This window comes from Myotis davidii, unplaced genomic scaffold (genome assembly GCF_000327345.1).
Source record: "Myotis davidii unplaced genomic scaffold, ASM32734v1 scaffold674, whole genome shotgun sequence".
NCBI classification, from domain to species: Eukaryota; Metazoa; Chordata; class Mammalia; order Chiroptera; family Vespertilionidae; genus Myotis; species Myotis davidii.
Window position 1 is genome coordinate 2,793,181 of NW_006286674.1, and position 18,943 is coordinate 2,812,123.

Genomic DNA, 18,943 nt, shown 5'->3' on the forward strand with positions numbered 1-18,943 from the left:
AGTCAGATTTTCTGTTGTTTGAAAGTGCCCAGATCATTTTTGGATCTCATACCTGTCATTTGACATATTAGCTATTCCTCCAAGATTCATGTCATCCACCAATGTGATCTGTATGTCAATATAACTGTCTAAATGGGTTTTTAAATTGGCTGGAATGGGGCTGAGGACACAGCCTACAGCATGCTTCATGCACTATCATCTAGCAGGAATCTTTCTCACCCCAAGGACATCACCAATGACTGGCATTTGCACACACACCTTCTCAACATTCCTCTAATCTACCATCAGAGTAACCCTAGGAAGGAGAGTTAATCTGGTATGACTTGCTTTTGACAAAGCCTTGCTACTTCCTAAGGTTGCTGCTTCCTTTACCAAGTTTTCAAAAGAAATCATTGTCCTAAAAACCCCCCTTTCCCCCCGAATTTAATGTCAATCTTATCATTATAGAGATTAACCCTATCTTCCAAGTTCTTTTTTGGAAACTGAAACATCTCTCTTCATCTTTCCTGTAGCTGCTGGTTACAGCGCTGGTGTGATGGTCTCAGCCTCAAGCGCTCAGTCTTCTGGGGCCATGGGGCCTCATCTCATGGTGGTCTTAGAGCCTCTTGTCATGGCCTCATTCTCTTCCTTCACCTTGACTCTACCTTTTCCAATCACAGAAGTCATTTCCTTGACAAAAAAAAAAAAAGGCAAGCCGAACAGAAGCTGAGCAGTTTGGTTTCTCTGTTTCTCTCACATTCCCCCTCTGTTTGGTCTTATTGTTCCGGACATAACTTCTGAAAGCCCTTTGTGTTATCCTTAGCATTTCTCATAATCCTCTGCTCACTCTGGTTCTTTTACAGCCAGTGCCACCCTCTAATCTGGCCCTTGGTTGCATGGCCTGTCCTTTTCTGCGTCTGGGTCTAAGGTGAAGACAGCACAGAGGAAGTGTTGGCACAGAAAAGGCAGGCCCTGGGGAAGGGTCAGCCAGAAAGTACAACCTGCAGTCACCTGGTCAAGGAGAAAAAGTGACCTGCGACCTGAAAGATGTTAAGGTCAGAGGTCAAGAAAACCAGACTTCTCATTGGACTAGTGAGATGATACAAAGAGCTACGCTGTGAAGGGGAAGTTAGGTCAGTTAGATCAGTAGCAAAGAAAGAGAGAACAGGTGTTGGTGAAGTCAGATGGTTCAAAACGGGCATCCCCTTCTCCTAGGGCCATGAAGTCCTCAAACGGGTTGAGGCCCTGGCCTTCTTTGAATATCCAGCACCTGGCACAAAGCCTGGCACACAGTCACGTTCAACGTCCTTGTGAGTGAATTCATCGGCATGGCCCTGGCTCATCGCACCACAGTGGGGATCCGAACAGGAGTCGGTCCAGGCTGGACAAAGTCCTTCACACACACACACCCTTCCACGCAAGGTACCTGGGTGATCCCATTTGTCTTCCTCTTTCAAATTGTGGTAAACAAGTTGTCTTTCATCCTTTTGAACTGTTTCCCTTTCAGAGCCTCAGGCCTTGAGATCTGTATCCTTTCCCTCGACTTGGGGAGTCTTCCTTCCTCTAGCTCAGAGCAGACTGCAAACCAGGGCACATTTCCCTCCCTAGTTGTCACAGACTGTTTACTTCGAAAACTCCTGCTTCTTTCACTTCAACAGCCGAGTCCTGCTTCTGTGAGTCACCTCGGTCTCATCTGAAAATACGGCAGTGCCCGATTCATGTAGTCATGATGTGTGTGAAAAGAATGGCAATTAAACCATCTCCTCAGGCAGGTTCCCTAATCGTGTTAAAACGGTGCCATCTCACTGTCCTACCGATGACACTAGGGTGAGTCTCTAGGAACCCAAGTCTGACACAAAGTGGTTTGGGTTGAGAAAAACTTGACGTGGCCATGGGTTAACCTGCGCTCAGCAGAATTCCAGTGACAGCACTGAGCTGAAAGCCGCTGCTGAAATCTTAACTTGGCAGCAGTCCGCCCAACCGAATAGTCAGAAGAGAAGCCGTATCAAGGCCAGTATGTCTCTTGGCAGGCACCGAGGGTCTGGCATCAGCGGATCAGGCTTCAGGCTGTCTAAGTCCAAACACAGCACTTTTGATAAAAGCAGATGCTTTGTTTGGCTGGTATCTCTCTGCCCTTCCTCCACTCCCACCAGCCCCATCCTCTCCGCCCCCGACATTCCCCACCCCCTTCGAAAAAAGCGTGTTTGTAAAGGTTTCTTCTCGCTAATTCACAGGCAGAATAAAAGCACTATAGTTTGGAGATAATGTCCTCAAGGCCTCTAACAGGAAAGACTTCACCCAGCCAAACAGATAGAAGCATATACCTTAGCTCTGTCTTCCAGGGCAGGCACCCGCCTCCAGGTGGCTGCTCCCCAAAACCTTGGAAAAGCAGCCGTCACTGCACAGGCAAAAGCCTGAATGCCAACCGCAGCGGTCCATTCACCTCTGCTGTCCACAGTGTCCTTAGGAACACAATCTCCATGCTGCTGACAGGCCACAGGGAGGGGAGCCCTGGGGATGTGTTAGCTTTAATTAAACCAAAATGCTGTATTAAAAAAATCATGTAAATGAAACAAATGTGCTTTGCTTTATTACATGCTTATGATCTTTTCATATTGAATTTTGTCTCTCATCTAAAAAAAAAAGAAAGAAAGAAAAAGGAAACAAAAGCCTTCCTTTAAACAACACAGCAGCTCCTGCCTCATTTCTCTGCTCTCCACCAGACCGAATGCTCAGCCTCCTCCGCTGACTCCCTGGAAGGGGAGCCCAGGATTCCTCGGGGCTGGCCCTACAGTCCTTCCCTTATGCTTCACAATCTCTCCCTTGGTGACGGCACCCATTTCATTTCTATGCAGACCCCTAACTTCATAACTTTTACTCAGACCTCTCAGAGCTCCAGAGATAATGTCCTCAAGGCCTCTAAAAGGAAAGTGGTGGTGCACATCCCCACGTAGACCTGCATGCATGTCAGACCAGCACACCCAAACAGAGGTCTCCATTCTCTGCCACCTGCTATCTTTCCTCCCCCAAGAAAAAGCAGCTAACCAACCCAATGAAGCCCCGATCCTTTCCCAATCTTCCCCATCACAGTAAACAGCCCACCCCACACACCCAGCTGCCGAGCCACCCCAGCACATCCAGCCCTCAGTAAGTCAGCAGGCTCCACTTGAATCCCCCACCTTCAACCACCTTCACCACCATCCTGGAGCCACCACATCTGTTCCCTGCACTTTTGGGACCACCTCCTGCCCTCCCTCCAGCCCCTCTTCCCCCACCAATCAATTCTCCACCAAGAGACCAAATAATCTTCTAAAAACTAAATCAGATCAGGCTATTCCCTTACGTATACCCTTTCAATGTCTCCCTTTGCCCCAGGGAGAAAACCTAAACTCCTTAGCAAGGTCTAGACCAGTGCTGTCTAATAGAAATACAATGTAATTTTAAATTTTCTGATAGCCATTGAAAAGAAATAGGTGAAATTAACTTAAATATTTTCTTTAACCTACTATTTCAAAATTATCATCTCAATACATAGTAACATAACAAATATTAATGAAGTATTTTGCATTCTCTTTTTATATTAAATCTTCAAATGTTTCCTCCTCCAAAGAGGCTTTCCCTCCACCGAATCCAAGGGGCTCTCTGATGTACCTTCCTCGTACCCCCTCCTTTTGTTGGGTATTTGTTGAAGTGTTTGTCTGTGTGCCCCCTAATCTGGGCACTCCCTAAGGACAGGGCCCACACCTATTTCATTCTCAATGGGAACTCAGTACCCAGCACAATGCCTGACACAAAACAAGCTCAATAAACATTCACCGAAGAATAAACAGTGAGGACACTGACATTAAGAACAAGGACGAGCGAGCCAGGGCTAGGCCAGCCCACTGAAAACAGGCTCTGTTTTGAGTCTCAGCACAATGGTGTGCTGGTCTTTCAGTGCAGAGCAAGGTGGTTATACCTGTAATCACGAGTGGTGGCCAAGACTCATTGCTGTAAGGCAGCTTAGGGCAGACTCGATAGAGGATTCCTGCCAGACTCTGTTAACATGTGGGAAATCTTCTTCTCCAGGAGCCCCCGGCCCTGAGCGTGATCTCAGGTTACACTCGAGGATTAGGAGTCTCCCAGCTCCAGCTTTCCAGGAGGAAGGAAGGATGAAAACCAACATCTGAGCCCTTTCTTCATGCCAGGTGCCTTCACATGGGATTGCACTTGACCTTAATGCTACCCTGGAGATTCAGAAAGGTATAGTAGCTTATTCTGCAAGGTCACAAGGCTACCAGATTTGGTTGCAGGAATCAGAGTCAAGGTCACTGGCAGCTTTCTCTGATAGCCCTGGCCACATCAGTGTCCCAGCCAAGGTACCGTGGCCTTCACGGTCAGGTGTCACGCAGCAGAGTTGGGGCGGGAGGAGGATAAACTGCTGGTGACCAGGTGGGAGCTGAGAGCAGTGAACTGCTCCAACCAGATCTCAGAAAACTCATGTGAAAATCAGTGTTGACATCCAGCGGAGCCTTCATTTGTAGTGCAACACTTCTCAGATGGGAGTATTTTATCCCCATTTTATAGTTTAGAACTTGCCCTAGTTCATACATCTAATAAGTGGAAAAGCAGGGACATGAACAGAGACCTCTGGACTGCCTGCGTTGCATTTTCTCCTTCTCCCCACAGCTGGAGTTATCTTACCTCTGGACACTACGTTTGCAGGTGAATCTGGACCACAGACAGTCCAGGCTGCCCAATGACTGACTGGGTCGATTCTGCAAGGTTTCTCCAACTTCTATAATTTGTAAATAACAGTACATGTAAAACCAGAAGACCATGAGGGCTTATCTTTGAGGCCTCCAAGAAGAGCGTGAAATTCTGCATTCAGTCCAACAGCCAGTCTCTCAGGGGCAGACTGGGTGGTGACAGCACTACAGAGCTGCGAACAGCAGGGTGGCTTGAGGACTTATCGGTCTTGTGGCTGCAGTCCCAAGCCCATGGCTTCGGTCTCTTTCCAATCAACAACAGCAACTACAACTTCTCCAGCTTCCATCCTTCTGACTAGACTGGGATGGAACCCAAACCCACATGTAATAAGAGTGCGAATAATTTGTGCCTACACAGCACCTTCTGCTTACAATACGTTTCCATAGGGACTGAGGGATGCAAAAAACTCTCAGAGTTTCTGACTCTCAGAAGACTAAAAACCCGACCTTTCCCAAACAGCTTGAAGAAGGCCTGGAAAATCATGATTTAAAGCAGGCCTGTCTCAGGTGTGTGTTGGGGGCTGGAAGGTCGAACCCAGAAAAAATGTTGGGCATGACGACATTGTGTCATCTCTGATTGTTTTCTTAGTTGTGGTTTGCAATCAGTTTTTTTAAAAAATCCTTTCATTTTCCCCAGAAGAACAGCTGAGAATGCACAGACCCCAGCCTTTAGGTTCAAATCGTCCCTGTCAGTAGAGGGTTAGGACCACAGTGGGCAGCTGGAGGACATACAGGCATTTCCCATTTTCCGGGCCCCCTCAACCCTGGGATGAGCACGATGCCCAGCAGGGGCCGAGCTCACCCCTGACCCAGCTGATCCTGCCTCAGCACAACACGGGCACTGGGCCTGGACATGCACGTTCTTCAGAATTCACTAACCCATCCACGACAGTTGCATTCAAACACCGCGGGCATTTCAAAATGTTAGTAAAACTCAACTTTGAAATTTTAAGAATAAAAATTCAACACATGGACTATTACTTCATAGATACATTCTTGGCTGTTAAGCCATTGCCATTCTGCTATTTCATTGGATGACCTTCTATTAAATAGAATCTATGAATCTATTAAATAGGCTTTTCTCAACTCTAAACCCAACTTTTCTTCTGCTCATGAAAAGCTTCCAATTTGCAGAGAGCAGACAGGCCCACATATAAATAAAATGCAGGTGTTTGCATGTGGATCTTCACATTTAGATCCTTCTGATTAACTCTGAGGCAAAAGACTGATTATTTGCATGTTTGAGGGAACTTGCTTTGTTGGGGAGAAAGCAGTGGTTATAGAACCTGGTGGCTCTGAAAAGGAACAAACGAGAACGATTTTTCACATAACGGCACTGACACAGCCCAGAGCGAGGTCTGTACATCCAGTTAAGAGAAGAGTCTGCACGGACCCCGTGCCTTACTCCTTTGGTTCAGCTTTGAAGAGTTGACACTGTGACATGGTAGGTTACTTACCACCAGATTTTAACTTGGGATAATTCCGCAGACTTCCTGGCCCCTTTCGGTTAAAACACTTGTGACTAGTCAGTCAGCTCCATTCATGCAAATGAATGAAACATCACATTGTCCTGCCACATGCTCCCACCGCCAAGGGGCAGAGGGAATTAGGCACTCCGCAGCTGTTCCCAGGAATGCGTGCCTCCACGTACCCACAGGCGGGAAAAGGACCCAGAACGTCTCTGAGCGCTGATCCTCAGTTATCCCAGCAACACAGATATCCAACAACAGGAACCGGTCCCCTCTCCGTCCAAGGAAGGTCCCAGATTCAAATAAAAGTTCACCCTTGAAGATAAATGAATCAAAGGGATACCAGCGAACAACGCTAATGTCAAGAGGAAATCCTGTCTGCAGACCTGTCGGAGAAGCCTCGCTCTGCCTGCGAACAAAGGCTCCCTCTGTGACATCAAGCAGCAGGTTTAAGAGCGCCCTGGCTTCTCGCTTTGGCCACCTTTCAAAACCACAAGTACATCCAAGGGCAGCCAAGACAACAACAAAGCCAAGAGATACAGTCTCCGCATGAGGAGACCAACTCCCCTCCCAGGCCTGCCTTCTGCCTGGCTCTTGGTGACTGAGGCTTCATTCTCCCAAGTGGGTGTCGGAGCCCTGGATTCAGACTACGTGGACTGAAGCTTTCCACACAAGAAGATCGCTTAGAGGATGCTCGTGGCTGGCACCAAAATTCTTGGGAGGCTGTGGAGTCCAACCCTACAGTACTTTCCGGGTTCTAATCCCAGCTCACTCACTCACTAGGGTCTGATCTTCGGTGCCTCAACATCCCTGAACCATTTTCTTGCTTCTTTTTTTTTAAATATTTTTTATTATTATTATTAGTTAAGGTATTACAAATGTGTCCTCATCCCCCCCCATTAACCCCAACCTCCCCCCCACACACAAACTCATGCTCCCATCCCCCTGTTGTCCATGTCCATTGGTTTGGCTTATATACATTTTCTTAACTGCAAATGATGATGATGACGGTCATCGCCATGATCATGATAAAATTTGCTGTGTGTCTCTCACACAGAGTTAGGATGTTCAAACAAGATAATTTATGACTATGTCCTTTAAGACATTTTAAAACTATAAAATGTAAGAGCTCATAATTCATGTGAACATGACATGTTTAGACTGCAGTTTAATAACGCAACATTTTAGGTCAAAGGGGAAGCTTCCTCTGCTTTTCCTGGGATCTCACAGGGTGGATAGTCAATTAATATTCAATTATAATAAAAGTGACCCTCTAATGATTAATAAGGTAAGCATACCTGTTGGGGAAAGACCAAACGTATCAGAGTATTTCACAAGACCAGGAGTGCTGCCTGGAGGGCTCCCTCTGCATGGAGGCGGGTACACATGAGGAGCGCGTCCAGGCTCCTGGTGATGGCCCTACTCTCGTCATGCCAGCACCAAATGTGACACAAAGGGAGGTTTTCACATTTGACATCCAGGCAAGTCGTAAAATTAATGCCTAAATTCACTATGAAAAGAAGCAAGTAAGGCCACAAAAGTTTACTGGAAACAAACCCTGTAAAATATCAATATTCCCATTAACGGTAGACCTAACTAGTCTTCAGTCCCTGAAGACAGAGATTCAAAACTCTAACTTTCAAACAGACGTGGCTCCCAGCTTCCCGGGCTGAGTGAGGAATAGAAATGCTGTTTCCCTCTGGGTAGCTCCCTGTGGCACCTCAAGCCCCCCCACCCCCCGAAACCCGGGGTTCTCATTCAATCTGCTTGTCTCTCATTTTTCACACGCACAAACTTTGTTTCTATCATGGCTTGTTCCTGAAGGAACTGAGATAGCTTATAATCTTATTAGGACTACTTCAAGGGATTAAAAAAGAAGAAGAAAATAAGGAACTTTAAACTCCTCAAAATTGGGATCACTTTGGAGGATGTAAAACAATGTTAGGTATTGTATTAAAAATAATACTAAGACCGATGAGCGGGGAATAGGACTTTGTGATCCTTTGACACACAACCACATGCCTGCTCAGCATAATTGTAAAAGATCCGCATTCGTTGCTTCCTGTATTTGCCGTTAACAATAAGATATTTTAAATTGAGGAAAAAAGATGTGACTTAGGATAAACGCAGCCCTGAGTCATAAACAAACCCACGCCAGCCGTGCTTGCTAAGTCTCCCACCACCTGGACTTCAAACTGAGGACCTGCGCCCAGTGCCCTGATTAGATCTTTTTACAGAGATGAGACCTCTCCATCCAAGTCAGTTTTCCAATCAAAAAGCTTTGAAGTCCTGGCAGGTGGACAGCCTGGACCTTGGATGTTTATCAAGAACTTCCTCAAGATAGGAAGGGGGCTCCATGACCACCCCAGGCCCTGGCGTGTCCCCCTGTAAGAGCTGGCACCCCTCCAGGGCCTTAGAACTTTAAGAAATGAGTTTGTGAGTTGTCTCTGTGTGGTAATTAGTAGAGATCCAGCTCACTATAAAGTTTAAGTTAAAAGATAAAAAGTGGCCACAGGAAGCCGGGTAACCGTTTGCTCTGAGTCCACATTGTGGAGCCTGGCATTTGTGCTTCTTTTGGGGTGATCAGATATTATTTTCCTTTGCTGCCTCATAGCTCCACGAGAGGGAGGAATGACGGGTCCCCTTCTGCACCCCACCCGCTACGTTCCAACGATGCGATATGAGCAATGCTGTGTACAAGCTGGGCCTCCACATTCACCTTCTCATCAGCAGGCTCTCTGAGTAGGGAGGTCACCCACCTAGGTTTAATCGGAGCACGTCCAGGCCTTCTAATGGTTCTCCCTGGGGAACCTTCTGGTCTGATGTCAGAAACATTTCAGAGCTCTCTAATGTTTTCTACAGAGAATACCCGGGCCTCCTTAATTTCTTCTTATACTCCTGCGGTACTAAAACTAATTCTAAACACTTGCCTGTCCAGCTCTCTCCCAACATCTATACTATTCTCTCCCAATTTGCTACACTCCAGCCACAGTCCACACCAGCTTCATTTAGGGCAGGGGTTCTCAACCTTGGCTGCACATTAGAATCACCTAGGCCCAGAAATCAGGATTTTAAAAAGATTCCCAGGTGATTCTAATGTGCAGCCAAGGTTGAGAACCCCTGACTTAGGGTTTCTCAAATATCCCAAACTTGTCCCCCTGATCTTTGCACTTGCTCTCCCTGTGCCTGGGACAGCCAGCTACTGGTTCTCCACACTATCTCCTCTCATCATGCAGATCTTAGCTTAAATATCACCTTCTCAGAGACCTGTCCCTATAAAACAGACACAACCCCAATTGATCTCCAGCATATGCCTCTATTTCCTCTATAACACCTACTATAATCTGCAATGTACTGTTTACTTAATTGTATTTATTATCTGGGTCTTTCACTAGAATATGGGCTCTGGGAGGAAACTGTTTCAGATGTCTCATAGCTATCCTGTTAGTTCACATATTTCTCCACCGTGTAGAAGGGCAAGAGCAGATTACTGAAATGTTTTAACTGCTAGAATGTCTTCAATGTTGGACCAGCCCTTCAGTTAGATACCCAGGGGAGCTGGGCAGAGTTTTCCAGGTGAAGCACAGGTACTTATAAAATCAGAGTGCTGTAATGAATGTAGGCACTCAATACAAAGATATTGAACAAATCAATGAGGCAGGATCAAAGTGGCCTTCTTTGCTACGGGGCTGGACAGAAGGAGAGACACCAGGAAATATAAGAGAGGAAACCACTTCCTGTCTTTGCCCACTAGCATCACAGATTGCTTATCTTCCAACAGGAAAGGAAGTACAGTTTCCAAATGAACTCTGAACAAACAGAAACCAATCACAGCCAGGCCCCTTACAAACCCAGAGAAGCCTTTACATCATAAGGCTTATTTATCCACATCCCGGTGGACAGAAGGAGAAATAAACTCTACTGTATTCTGCAGCTGACCTGATGATGCGTCCACACAAAATTTTATTTCATCAAGTTACAACTAAATACAAGGAGATATAGGTCCTAATTTATAGACATCCTGGCATCTCTTTAGCATTGGATGGATGTAGTTTAGAAACTGATGTTATAATAAAAAAAACAAAACAGCACACCAAACTTCTGCTTCTTTTTGAGAGACTCAATGATTTAGAAGTTGGCTTTGAAAATACTCTCAAATATTAGATCATATTAAAAGTGGTTCAGTTGCCTGGCAGGTGTGGCTCAGTGGTTGAACACTGACCTATGAACCAGGAGGTCACTGTGCGATTCCCTATCAGGGCACATGCCCGGGTTGCCGGCTTAATCCCCAGTAGGGGCTATGTAGGAGGCTGCCAATCAGTGATTCTCATCACTGATGTTTCTTTCTCTCCCTCTCCCTTCCCCTCTGAAATCAATAAAAATATATATTTTTTAAATGGTTCATTTTAGGTGTTATCATTTTTAGTATTATGATTACATATATTTTAAAGTAAGTCCTTATCTTTGAAAGACACATACCAAAATATTCACAGATAAAATAAAATGCGGTCTGAGATTTGTTTCAAAATAATACCAGAGGAAGGAAAGCGGGTGGGGGACAGAGCCGAGCTGGCCATGCGTAGATAACTGCTAAAGCTGGGTGATGGGGCCATGGCAGTTCATTTTACTGCTTGCTCTCCTTTGTACGTGTTTGACATTTCCCCTCATAAGATGACTTTTTAAAAAGCTATTTAAGACAAGTCATTTTCCCTCATGAAATGTAAGAAGTTACCTGGAGGTGAAGACTTCGCCTTTCCAGTCCTGCCGTGGGTGCTCCTGGATGATGTCCTGGGTCAGAGGTGAGTTCTGCCGTGGGGATTTGGAATGGGGCAGGGTGCCCGCGTGACTGAAGCTATCACAGGACCTGATGGGAGGAGGGCCTTTCTTCTTCCGTGGAAGGGTGCCGTGTATAGACACGTCCTGATAGGCATCTGTGCGGTGATCGGCGAGAGGAGACTTGCTGCTCAGAAGGTCCATGGACGAGGCCAGGGGAAACTGGTGATTCACCGACATGTTTCTGGGAAGGCTCGCGAATTTCCCCGCAGCCATGATTCTCTAAAGGGAAATGAAAGGAGTGAAGGTATAAATTGAAGATAATCCCCAAGAACTGGCTTCCCGCTGACGAGAGGAAATGGAAATATACCACGTAACACAAGAAAATGTCCAGGGCATTATAAGACAAACACTGAATGGCACTACTAGTGAAATTTAATACAAACAGGAAGTTTACTCATGTCCTTTTTTGATATGACAGAGGAATTCTCCTGGGTTGGCAGCAGGTCAGCCAATGGAAAAGGGCAAACACACTTCAGAGACTTTGGAGGCACATGAGCTGTTTTGTTATTTCAGGTGACTGAAGCTGGTGGACATGCATGACTAACGAAAAGATTATTGAGGAGGGACTCAAGGTTTCAGTGACAAGTGCGTGACAGAAAATGTTGTAGACCCATTGGATAATGAGCTCACGCTTTCCTACCACCCTGGACACGATAAGAACAGGCGGAGATTATTGGAATTCCTCAGCTGCTGGAACTCCTTCAGTGCCAGACCAGCCCCTCAGTTGTGCTACCCACAGCAACGGGGCAATTTTTCTGTCATCGACCTGGTGCTTATAAATAAATCAATGTGCTCTAATTAACGAAGACAGGCCAGGGTCAGGGGTCAGGAGGTGGGCCACTCCTCCCTACATCAGTGGGCTCAGCTGCAGAGGGAAGCCACTGAGGTGGGGGCTCCATGTACACTGTCCCCCAGGGAGAGGGGTCAGGAACCTGCCTGCCACCAGCAGGGTTAAGCAATGAGCATGGGTGTCTGCATAGTCAGGGAAGAGTGGGAAGGGAAGAGAAAAAAAATAAAAATAAAAAGGGGGGTATGGAAAGAAAAGGAAAATGATACCGGCGGTTATATGCAAAAGCAGCCCTGACAATTGTTCCCAGCTTTGACCACTAGTAAAAATGTTCACCCTGAGAGAGTCAGCACCCCCAACGCCCCCAAAACAAACAATGGTTTCGACCTAAGTCAAATTGTGGGACATTTTTAAAGCCGACGTTTGAGGAAAGGAAACACAGGCCTGAATGAAAGTTAGGGCCAGTCTCTAGAGACCTAAGAACACGGACTGTGTCCCACTAGCCATGCCATCAGATGGGTGTGGATGACAGCAGCAGGGCTAAGCCCAATGCACGGGCCTCTGCTAGGCTGGTCAGCAGAGCATCCCCTTGCTCTGCAGTCTCCTCTCGAACCCTGGAGCCCCCGCTCCGCACAGACAGCCCTTCCCACAGCTCTGAGTGAACATCGTCACTTAATAGAACCTCTGCAGAGTCAGTTCCACAAAGGAATTGGGGATTTGGGACATGGCTTGATGACAATCAAGAACACAGCCCTCCAGAATCTCATCATATCAGTGCAAGAGATAAAGGGTCAGACTATGCAAGGAAGACAACTGACAACAAAAACACAGGATCCACGGCTTCTGCATGCAACAGAGAGAAGCACGTGAGTGTTGGGGGCTGTAGAAGGAGACCCCTCACTCAATTCATGTAATCCTAACTCTGGCCTCGGTTCTTTGCTAAACCTGATAATTCTGGGGCTTGTCTGCTCCATGTCTAACTAGGACCACACAGAAGGCCTGGCTCCTAGCGGGTGCAGAACAATAGAATGGTGCAGGCCCTTCCCGTGGGGCCCCGCCCGGGGCTGACTGGTGCCTGGCACACTGTCAGCACTTGCTCAACATTAATCATCATTATTAAAAAAGAAACCAAACTCCCTAGCCCTCCCTGCCTGACCACCAGTGACGTAAGCTGACAAGGATTCCCTCACCCTACACACAGACCCCACAGCTGTGAACGCTCACCTGTCGGAGCTATCAGCACCTTCTTTCTCCAGACAGGCCTGCATCATGTCAAAGAGCCTTGTGAGGAGGCCCGAGCACCCACAGAACCTCTGTGTGCAAAGGGCCACGCTGTCGGCCAACTCTATTTCCAGGCTGGTGTGATGGGCAAAAGCTGCCCTGGCTCCAGTGTTCCTGGCAGCCTGCTTCCTCTCTGCCTACCCAAGACCCATCTAGATTTCAAGACTGGGCCAAAGTGTTCTAGAATGCCCCACACTCCGTTTATTCTCGGCTACAGAGGGATATTAACACCTGCCCTTTCTACTTTCAATTCAACAAACATGTAAGTGCCTACTCCTTATAAGATACTCAGAGAAACAAAGAGTCGTATGCCTCAGTCCCTGAGAGAGAATAATATAGGGACATCAACAGGGGCCCTTAACATGCTGAAGGGAAGAACAATGACTTTTTTATTAAATTTATTGGGAGACATTGGTTAGTAAAATTATATACTTTTCATTTCTATGATACGTCATCTGTATATTAAATTGTGTGTTTATCACCCAAAGTCAATTCTTCTCCTGTCACCATATATCTGACCCCCTTTACCCTTTACTGTTCCCTCACCCATTGGTAACCACCATACTACTGTCTGTGCCTATGAGTTTTTGTTTGCCCATTTGTTGCTTTCTGTTTTATTTTAAACAGTTTTTCTTGATTTCAGAGAGGAAGGGAGAGGGAGAGAGATAAAAACATCATTGATGAAAGAGATCATTGATCGACTGCCTCCTGCATGCCCCCTACTGGGGATCAAGCCCCCAACCTGGGCATGTGCCCTAACCTGGAATTGAACTGTGACCTCCTGGTTCATAGGTCAAAGTTCAACCACTGAGCCACACTGGCTGGACTATTGCTTTCTGTTTTATATCCCACATAGGAATGAAATCATATGAAGAACAATTAATTTTGATGAAAGGATTCAAGGAGGATCTCAGAAAGGGCCTCACTGAAGAGGAAGGATTTTGAAAGGTGGAAAATTGCAAGGAAAAGCCTTCCAAGGGGATGCTATAAGGGCAGATGCAGAGGCAGGAAGTGCCCCACAGGCTCAGGAAACTGCAAGTCGCGTGGTGGCACTGGAGCGGAGAGGACGAGAAGGATCTTCTGGAACAAGCACAGTTTAGGGCCAGATGTTGATTCTCAAAGGCTTTGTCAAGGTGTCTGGACTTGACAGTAAGTTCTGGGGAAGATCTGGAAGGGAAGGACAGATTGCAGCCTGTGGCTGGTAATTCTGAAGGAGGGGAGAGGAGGGAGGCAGAGAGGTCAGCCCAGCTGATGGCAACAAGCCAGCAAGGAACAATGAAGAACTAGGCCTGGGGCAGTGGCCAGGGGAAGGGAAAAGAGGGGCAGAATGAGGAGCTGGGAGCTCAAGGCCTCTGGCTGGGGGGCCACAGCCATGGAACGATGGTGCGGTGCCATCACACACCAAGGAAGAAGGGGCCCCGCAGGAAGGTGGGTAACAAGCGCACTGCTGGAGCTGCTCTGTGTGAGGTCCCAGGAGGACAGATTGGTCTAGGAGGGTAGATACTGGCACGTGCAGTTAGGAGCCAGGATAGGACGCAGATTTTTAAGAGTCATCAACATAAAGGGAATATTTAAACCAGAGAGTAGACCCCTTAGCTTGTTATTATCAGATGTGATAACAGATGTGAAAGTACCTCTTAAACTGTCAGGAACCATACAATATCCATGAATTACATCCCTACTCTCTCTCCCCGTGGCTGCTTCAAGCCTGTAAGGACCAAAGCAAGGAATGAGTTCTGAAACCGTACAGTGGTGGTCCTTAACCTAGCTGCACATTAAGAAGCCTCCAGAAAGCTTTTAAATCCCAGCACCCTGCTGTGAACCAGACCAGTGGAATCAGAATCTCAGTGGGTAGAACCCTGGCAGCAGTCTCCCTCCATATTGTCCAACGTGGAGGCAGGGTTGACAGTCACTGGATAAGTGAGTCTCTTGGGTACAGAGCAACTTATATTCAGGTTTTTTTTACCCAGATGACAGAGGAAAATGACAATGAGGAAGTATCATTCACTCAACAGAAACATTCATTCATTCTTCTATTTAACACTCATTTATGTGGTGAGCACTGTCCCGGGTGTGGAGACAGCGTCAACTATCTTCATGAGGTTACTACTCCATGGAGGAAACAATGACCATTGTTGGTGATCCCCAGTGCTGGGGGTCCCCAGTAAAGTGGGGACCGGGCTCTAGCGGCCCTGGAAAAGCTTCCGTGAGGAAGGGATGCTGACCTGAGGATGTAAAGCAGAGGTTAACAACTGGAAGGAGAAGATCATCCAAGTTGAAGTTTCCAGAGAGTTCTCAGCTGCAGACAAATTGAAAAACCACAGGCCAAGCTCTCCTTCACAACTCCCTGCCTCTAAATTGGAACTCTTCCCCATTAAAATACAGCCTTGTCCTGTGTCTAGTCACTTGGAAAGATTGGCTCAACCCTGGGCCCTGTGACAAGTTTGAATCAGTCCAATAGTGGGGGAGGTGGGCCCAGCCGGGAAACATAGCCTTGAAAATAAAACAAAATAAAAGTGGGGCAGGGGATGTATGGGTGGGAGATGCTCATTTGCAACCTTTGGGTTGCTCTATTTACTTTTAATTTTTCCAGAGTCCAAGATCCCAGGGGGAATTCCAAGGAATGGAAGTGCATGGTGTGTACTTTGAATCTAGGTTCAAGGTTGAGTACTTTCCGTTTTGACAGAGAAGCCACTTACCACATCTGACCACTAGGCAGAGTCTCAGTGTGTTATATGTAGATGGGATCTCAGAGAATCAAGCCCCTTCCTTTTTCCAGATAAGCAACTAAATGTTCACTCATTCAATATATATTCTCTGAAGGTTTACAATGTAGCAAGGCTGAGGATATAATAAACTAGACAAGGTACTGCTCTTATAGAGCCTGCTGTGATGGGCGAGTCCAACCCACACAGATAAGAAAACAAACTAGGTCATATCCCAGTCACAAGGGCACGGAAGAATGCAAAACAGGGTGAAATGATAGAATATACTGGCTGGGGATGGGTAGCTATTTCAGATTAGGATGGTCTGGAAAGGCCTCTCTGAAAAGGAAATAATGACATGAAACTTGAAAGAGAGAGAGAGAGAGAGAGAACGAACCAATGAAGGGAAGAGCAGAATGGAGTTGCAGGCGGGGATTCTGCAAACGTGAAGGCATGAGGTGGGAACACGTGGTTGGAAGAGCACTGAGGAGACTAAAGTCAAGTCTCCAGCCTCTGGCTCCATGTTTTGTCCACTTGGAGATGTTTCTGTCTTCATGTTTCTAGTCATGTTTCTATGTGCTTCTTACAGCCTATTTGATTTTTAACAATCAAACATGGTCTGACTCAGAACCTAGGCTTGCTTTCGAGTCAGACACTCAAATCCCTATTCTGCCACTGACTTACTAGCTGTATGGCCTGGGACAAGCTACTCAGCTTCTCTGAGTTTCTCATTTGTAAAAATGAATTAACAATAACTATTTCATGGGGTTGTTGTGAAAAGTAAACGTGGTCGTGTATGGAAAGCCCTGGCACAGAGCAAGCACTCAATAAATAGCAGGTCTCCTCCCGGCAGGGCAGGGACCATGTCCGTCTTGCTTGTCATGGCATCTCTAGCACAATGGGAGTTCACAAACGAAGCCACCACTTCTGGGGAAGCCTGGGCAGGAAGGATGAGGAGGGAAATATTTTAACCTGAAGCAATAGATGGAAACACACCAAACCAAGCAGGACGTAGACAGACAGACAGACAGACACACACACACACACACACAGGCACACCAAATGAGCGAGCATGCAGTCTTTAAAAGACAAGCCCAAGTGAGACTTTGGCCACCAGACTTCACCTCTCCATTGTGCAAGTAAACAGACATAGTGTCCTGACACAGCCTGATGCTAGGTCTTGAGATTTAGTCATGCACCATATAATGACAGTTCAGCCAGTGATGGGCCACATACATCAGTGTTCCCATAAGATCATAATGGAGCTAAGAAACCCCTATCGCCTAGTGATGTCGTAGCCATCATCATGCAACACGTTACTCACATGCTTATGTTGATCCCGTGTAAACAGGCCTACTGTTCTGCCAGTCATATAAAAGTATAGAACACACAATCATGTGCTATAATGTTAAAGTGTACTCTTTCCGCTTATTAAAAACCTAAATTTGCTGTAAAACAGTGTACCATGTTACAGCAGCATAGCCTATACCTCTCGTGCTTACTCCGTCTCTTGATTACATCATCTTCTCGTGCGCTTGGTTTAATCTTATGTTGTTTTATACATTTAGTGTCGCCTAAGTGTACAGTGTTTTTCAATCAACAGTTGTGTACAGTAATGTCCTAAGCCTTCACATTCACTCACCAGTCACTCACTGGCCCGCCCAGAACAACTTCAGTCCTGCAAGCTCCATTCATGGTAAGGACAGGGCAGTTCCATGAAAGGCGGATCATTTTTTATACTGTATTTTTACTGTACCTTTCCTCTGTTTAGATACATAAATACTTAACTTTTTGTTACAATTGCCTATAGTATTCAGGACAGTAACATGCTGTACAGGTTTGTAGTCTAGGAGCAATAGGCCATACTATACAGCCAAGGTGTAAAGTAGGCTATACCATACAGGTTTGTGTAAGTGCATTATATGATGTTCCCACAATGATAAAATCGCCTAACAGTGCATTTCCCAGAACGCATCCTTGTCAGGTGGTGCATGACTATACAAAGGTCAAACACTCTATATCTTGATATGAAAATGAGATGCATGTGAATGTTCAAAGAGCTGAACTCTCAGTAGGGACATGAGCAAACCTGACAAGCTCCCAACCTATCTGGCTGTGCTTTGAAATACTTGTAAATAGCAGCCTGACTCACTTGCTTTACCACGATGTGTCAAAGAAACTGATGACCACATGGAATCAAGGCAGAGATAAGCAGCTCACATACTTGGATTTTTCTATTTTACTTGGATTTTTCTATTTTACTCTATGAGAGAATTCCAAGTCAAACTCATAGATGGTCATCTGATATGGGCTCTAAGAAATATATATTTATTTAATTCTTACCTGAGAATATTTTTCCATTGCTTTTTCAGAGAGAGTGGAAGGGATGGAGAGAGAAAAACATAGATGTGAGAGAGACATATCAACTGGTTGCCTCCTGCAGGTGCCCCCACGAGGGGCAGGGCGCGAACCCATAACCCAGATACATGCCCTTGGCTGGGAATCGAACCCAACCCTTTGGTGCATGGGTCGAAACTCTAACCACTGAGCACATTGGCCAGGACCAGAATTGTGTATATTTTTAAACTCTGGAAATGAAACTGCCTTCCACTGCCTTATTATGACCTCGGCAGAGAATTTACAATTTGGATATGTACTTTTATATCTTCTCTGCAGAGTCAGAGGAGATGGAACGGCACAGATAAAGGGCTTAGCCACCTGATAGGAAGTTTGCTGGGGCTTAAATATTAAGAGTATGCCTTTATTTTTGAAGTAAACTCAATGAAGTCCAGCCAAATGATTGAAGTATGAATAATTCTCCCTGGATTGTATTTCAAGCACCACAGCACAGGATTTACATGATAAGGTTGGGATTAGCACTGGACAAGCAGTCCTTTCTATATGAACTGGGGGAGATCAAGATCTTGGTTAGTCATCCTGGAAATGTCAGGCTTAGCAGCAGTTCCCAGCAAGTTGCAGTGAGGGTGGGGGAGCCCTTGGTATAGCAAGTTATTTACTTTATGTACCACATACCCCCTCACAACCGCGTGCCTTGTGGCTTCCCCTGATCTACTGGGAGCCCTTTCCCACCTTAGACCCTCGCTCTGCTGAGCCCAGCCCCCAGCACCGAGGACTCCC

The 18,943-nt window shown here is 46.3% G+C and overlaps 1 protein-coding gene across 1 annotated transcript in view; it reads right to left on the reverse strand.

The window, feature by feature from the left end:
- The window catches only part of BCAR3 (breast cancer anti-estrogen resistance 3), a 112,038-nt gene that overhangs the window by 92,728 nt on the left and 367 nt on the right, over positions 1–18,943 (reverse strand). Inside the window, exon 2 of the mRNA XM_015560333.1 lies at positions 10,929–11,251. Coding sequence (XP_015415819.1) covers positions 10,929–11,245 — 317 coding nt within the window. The 5' untranslated portion in view covers positions 11,246–11,251. The remainder of the gene's footprint in view (positions 1–10,928; positions 11,252–18,943) is intronic.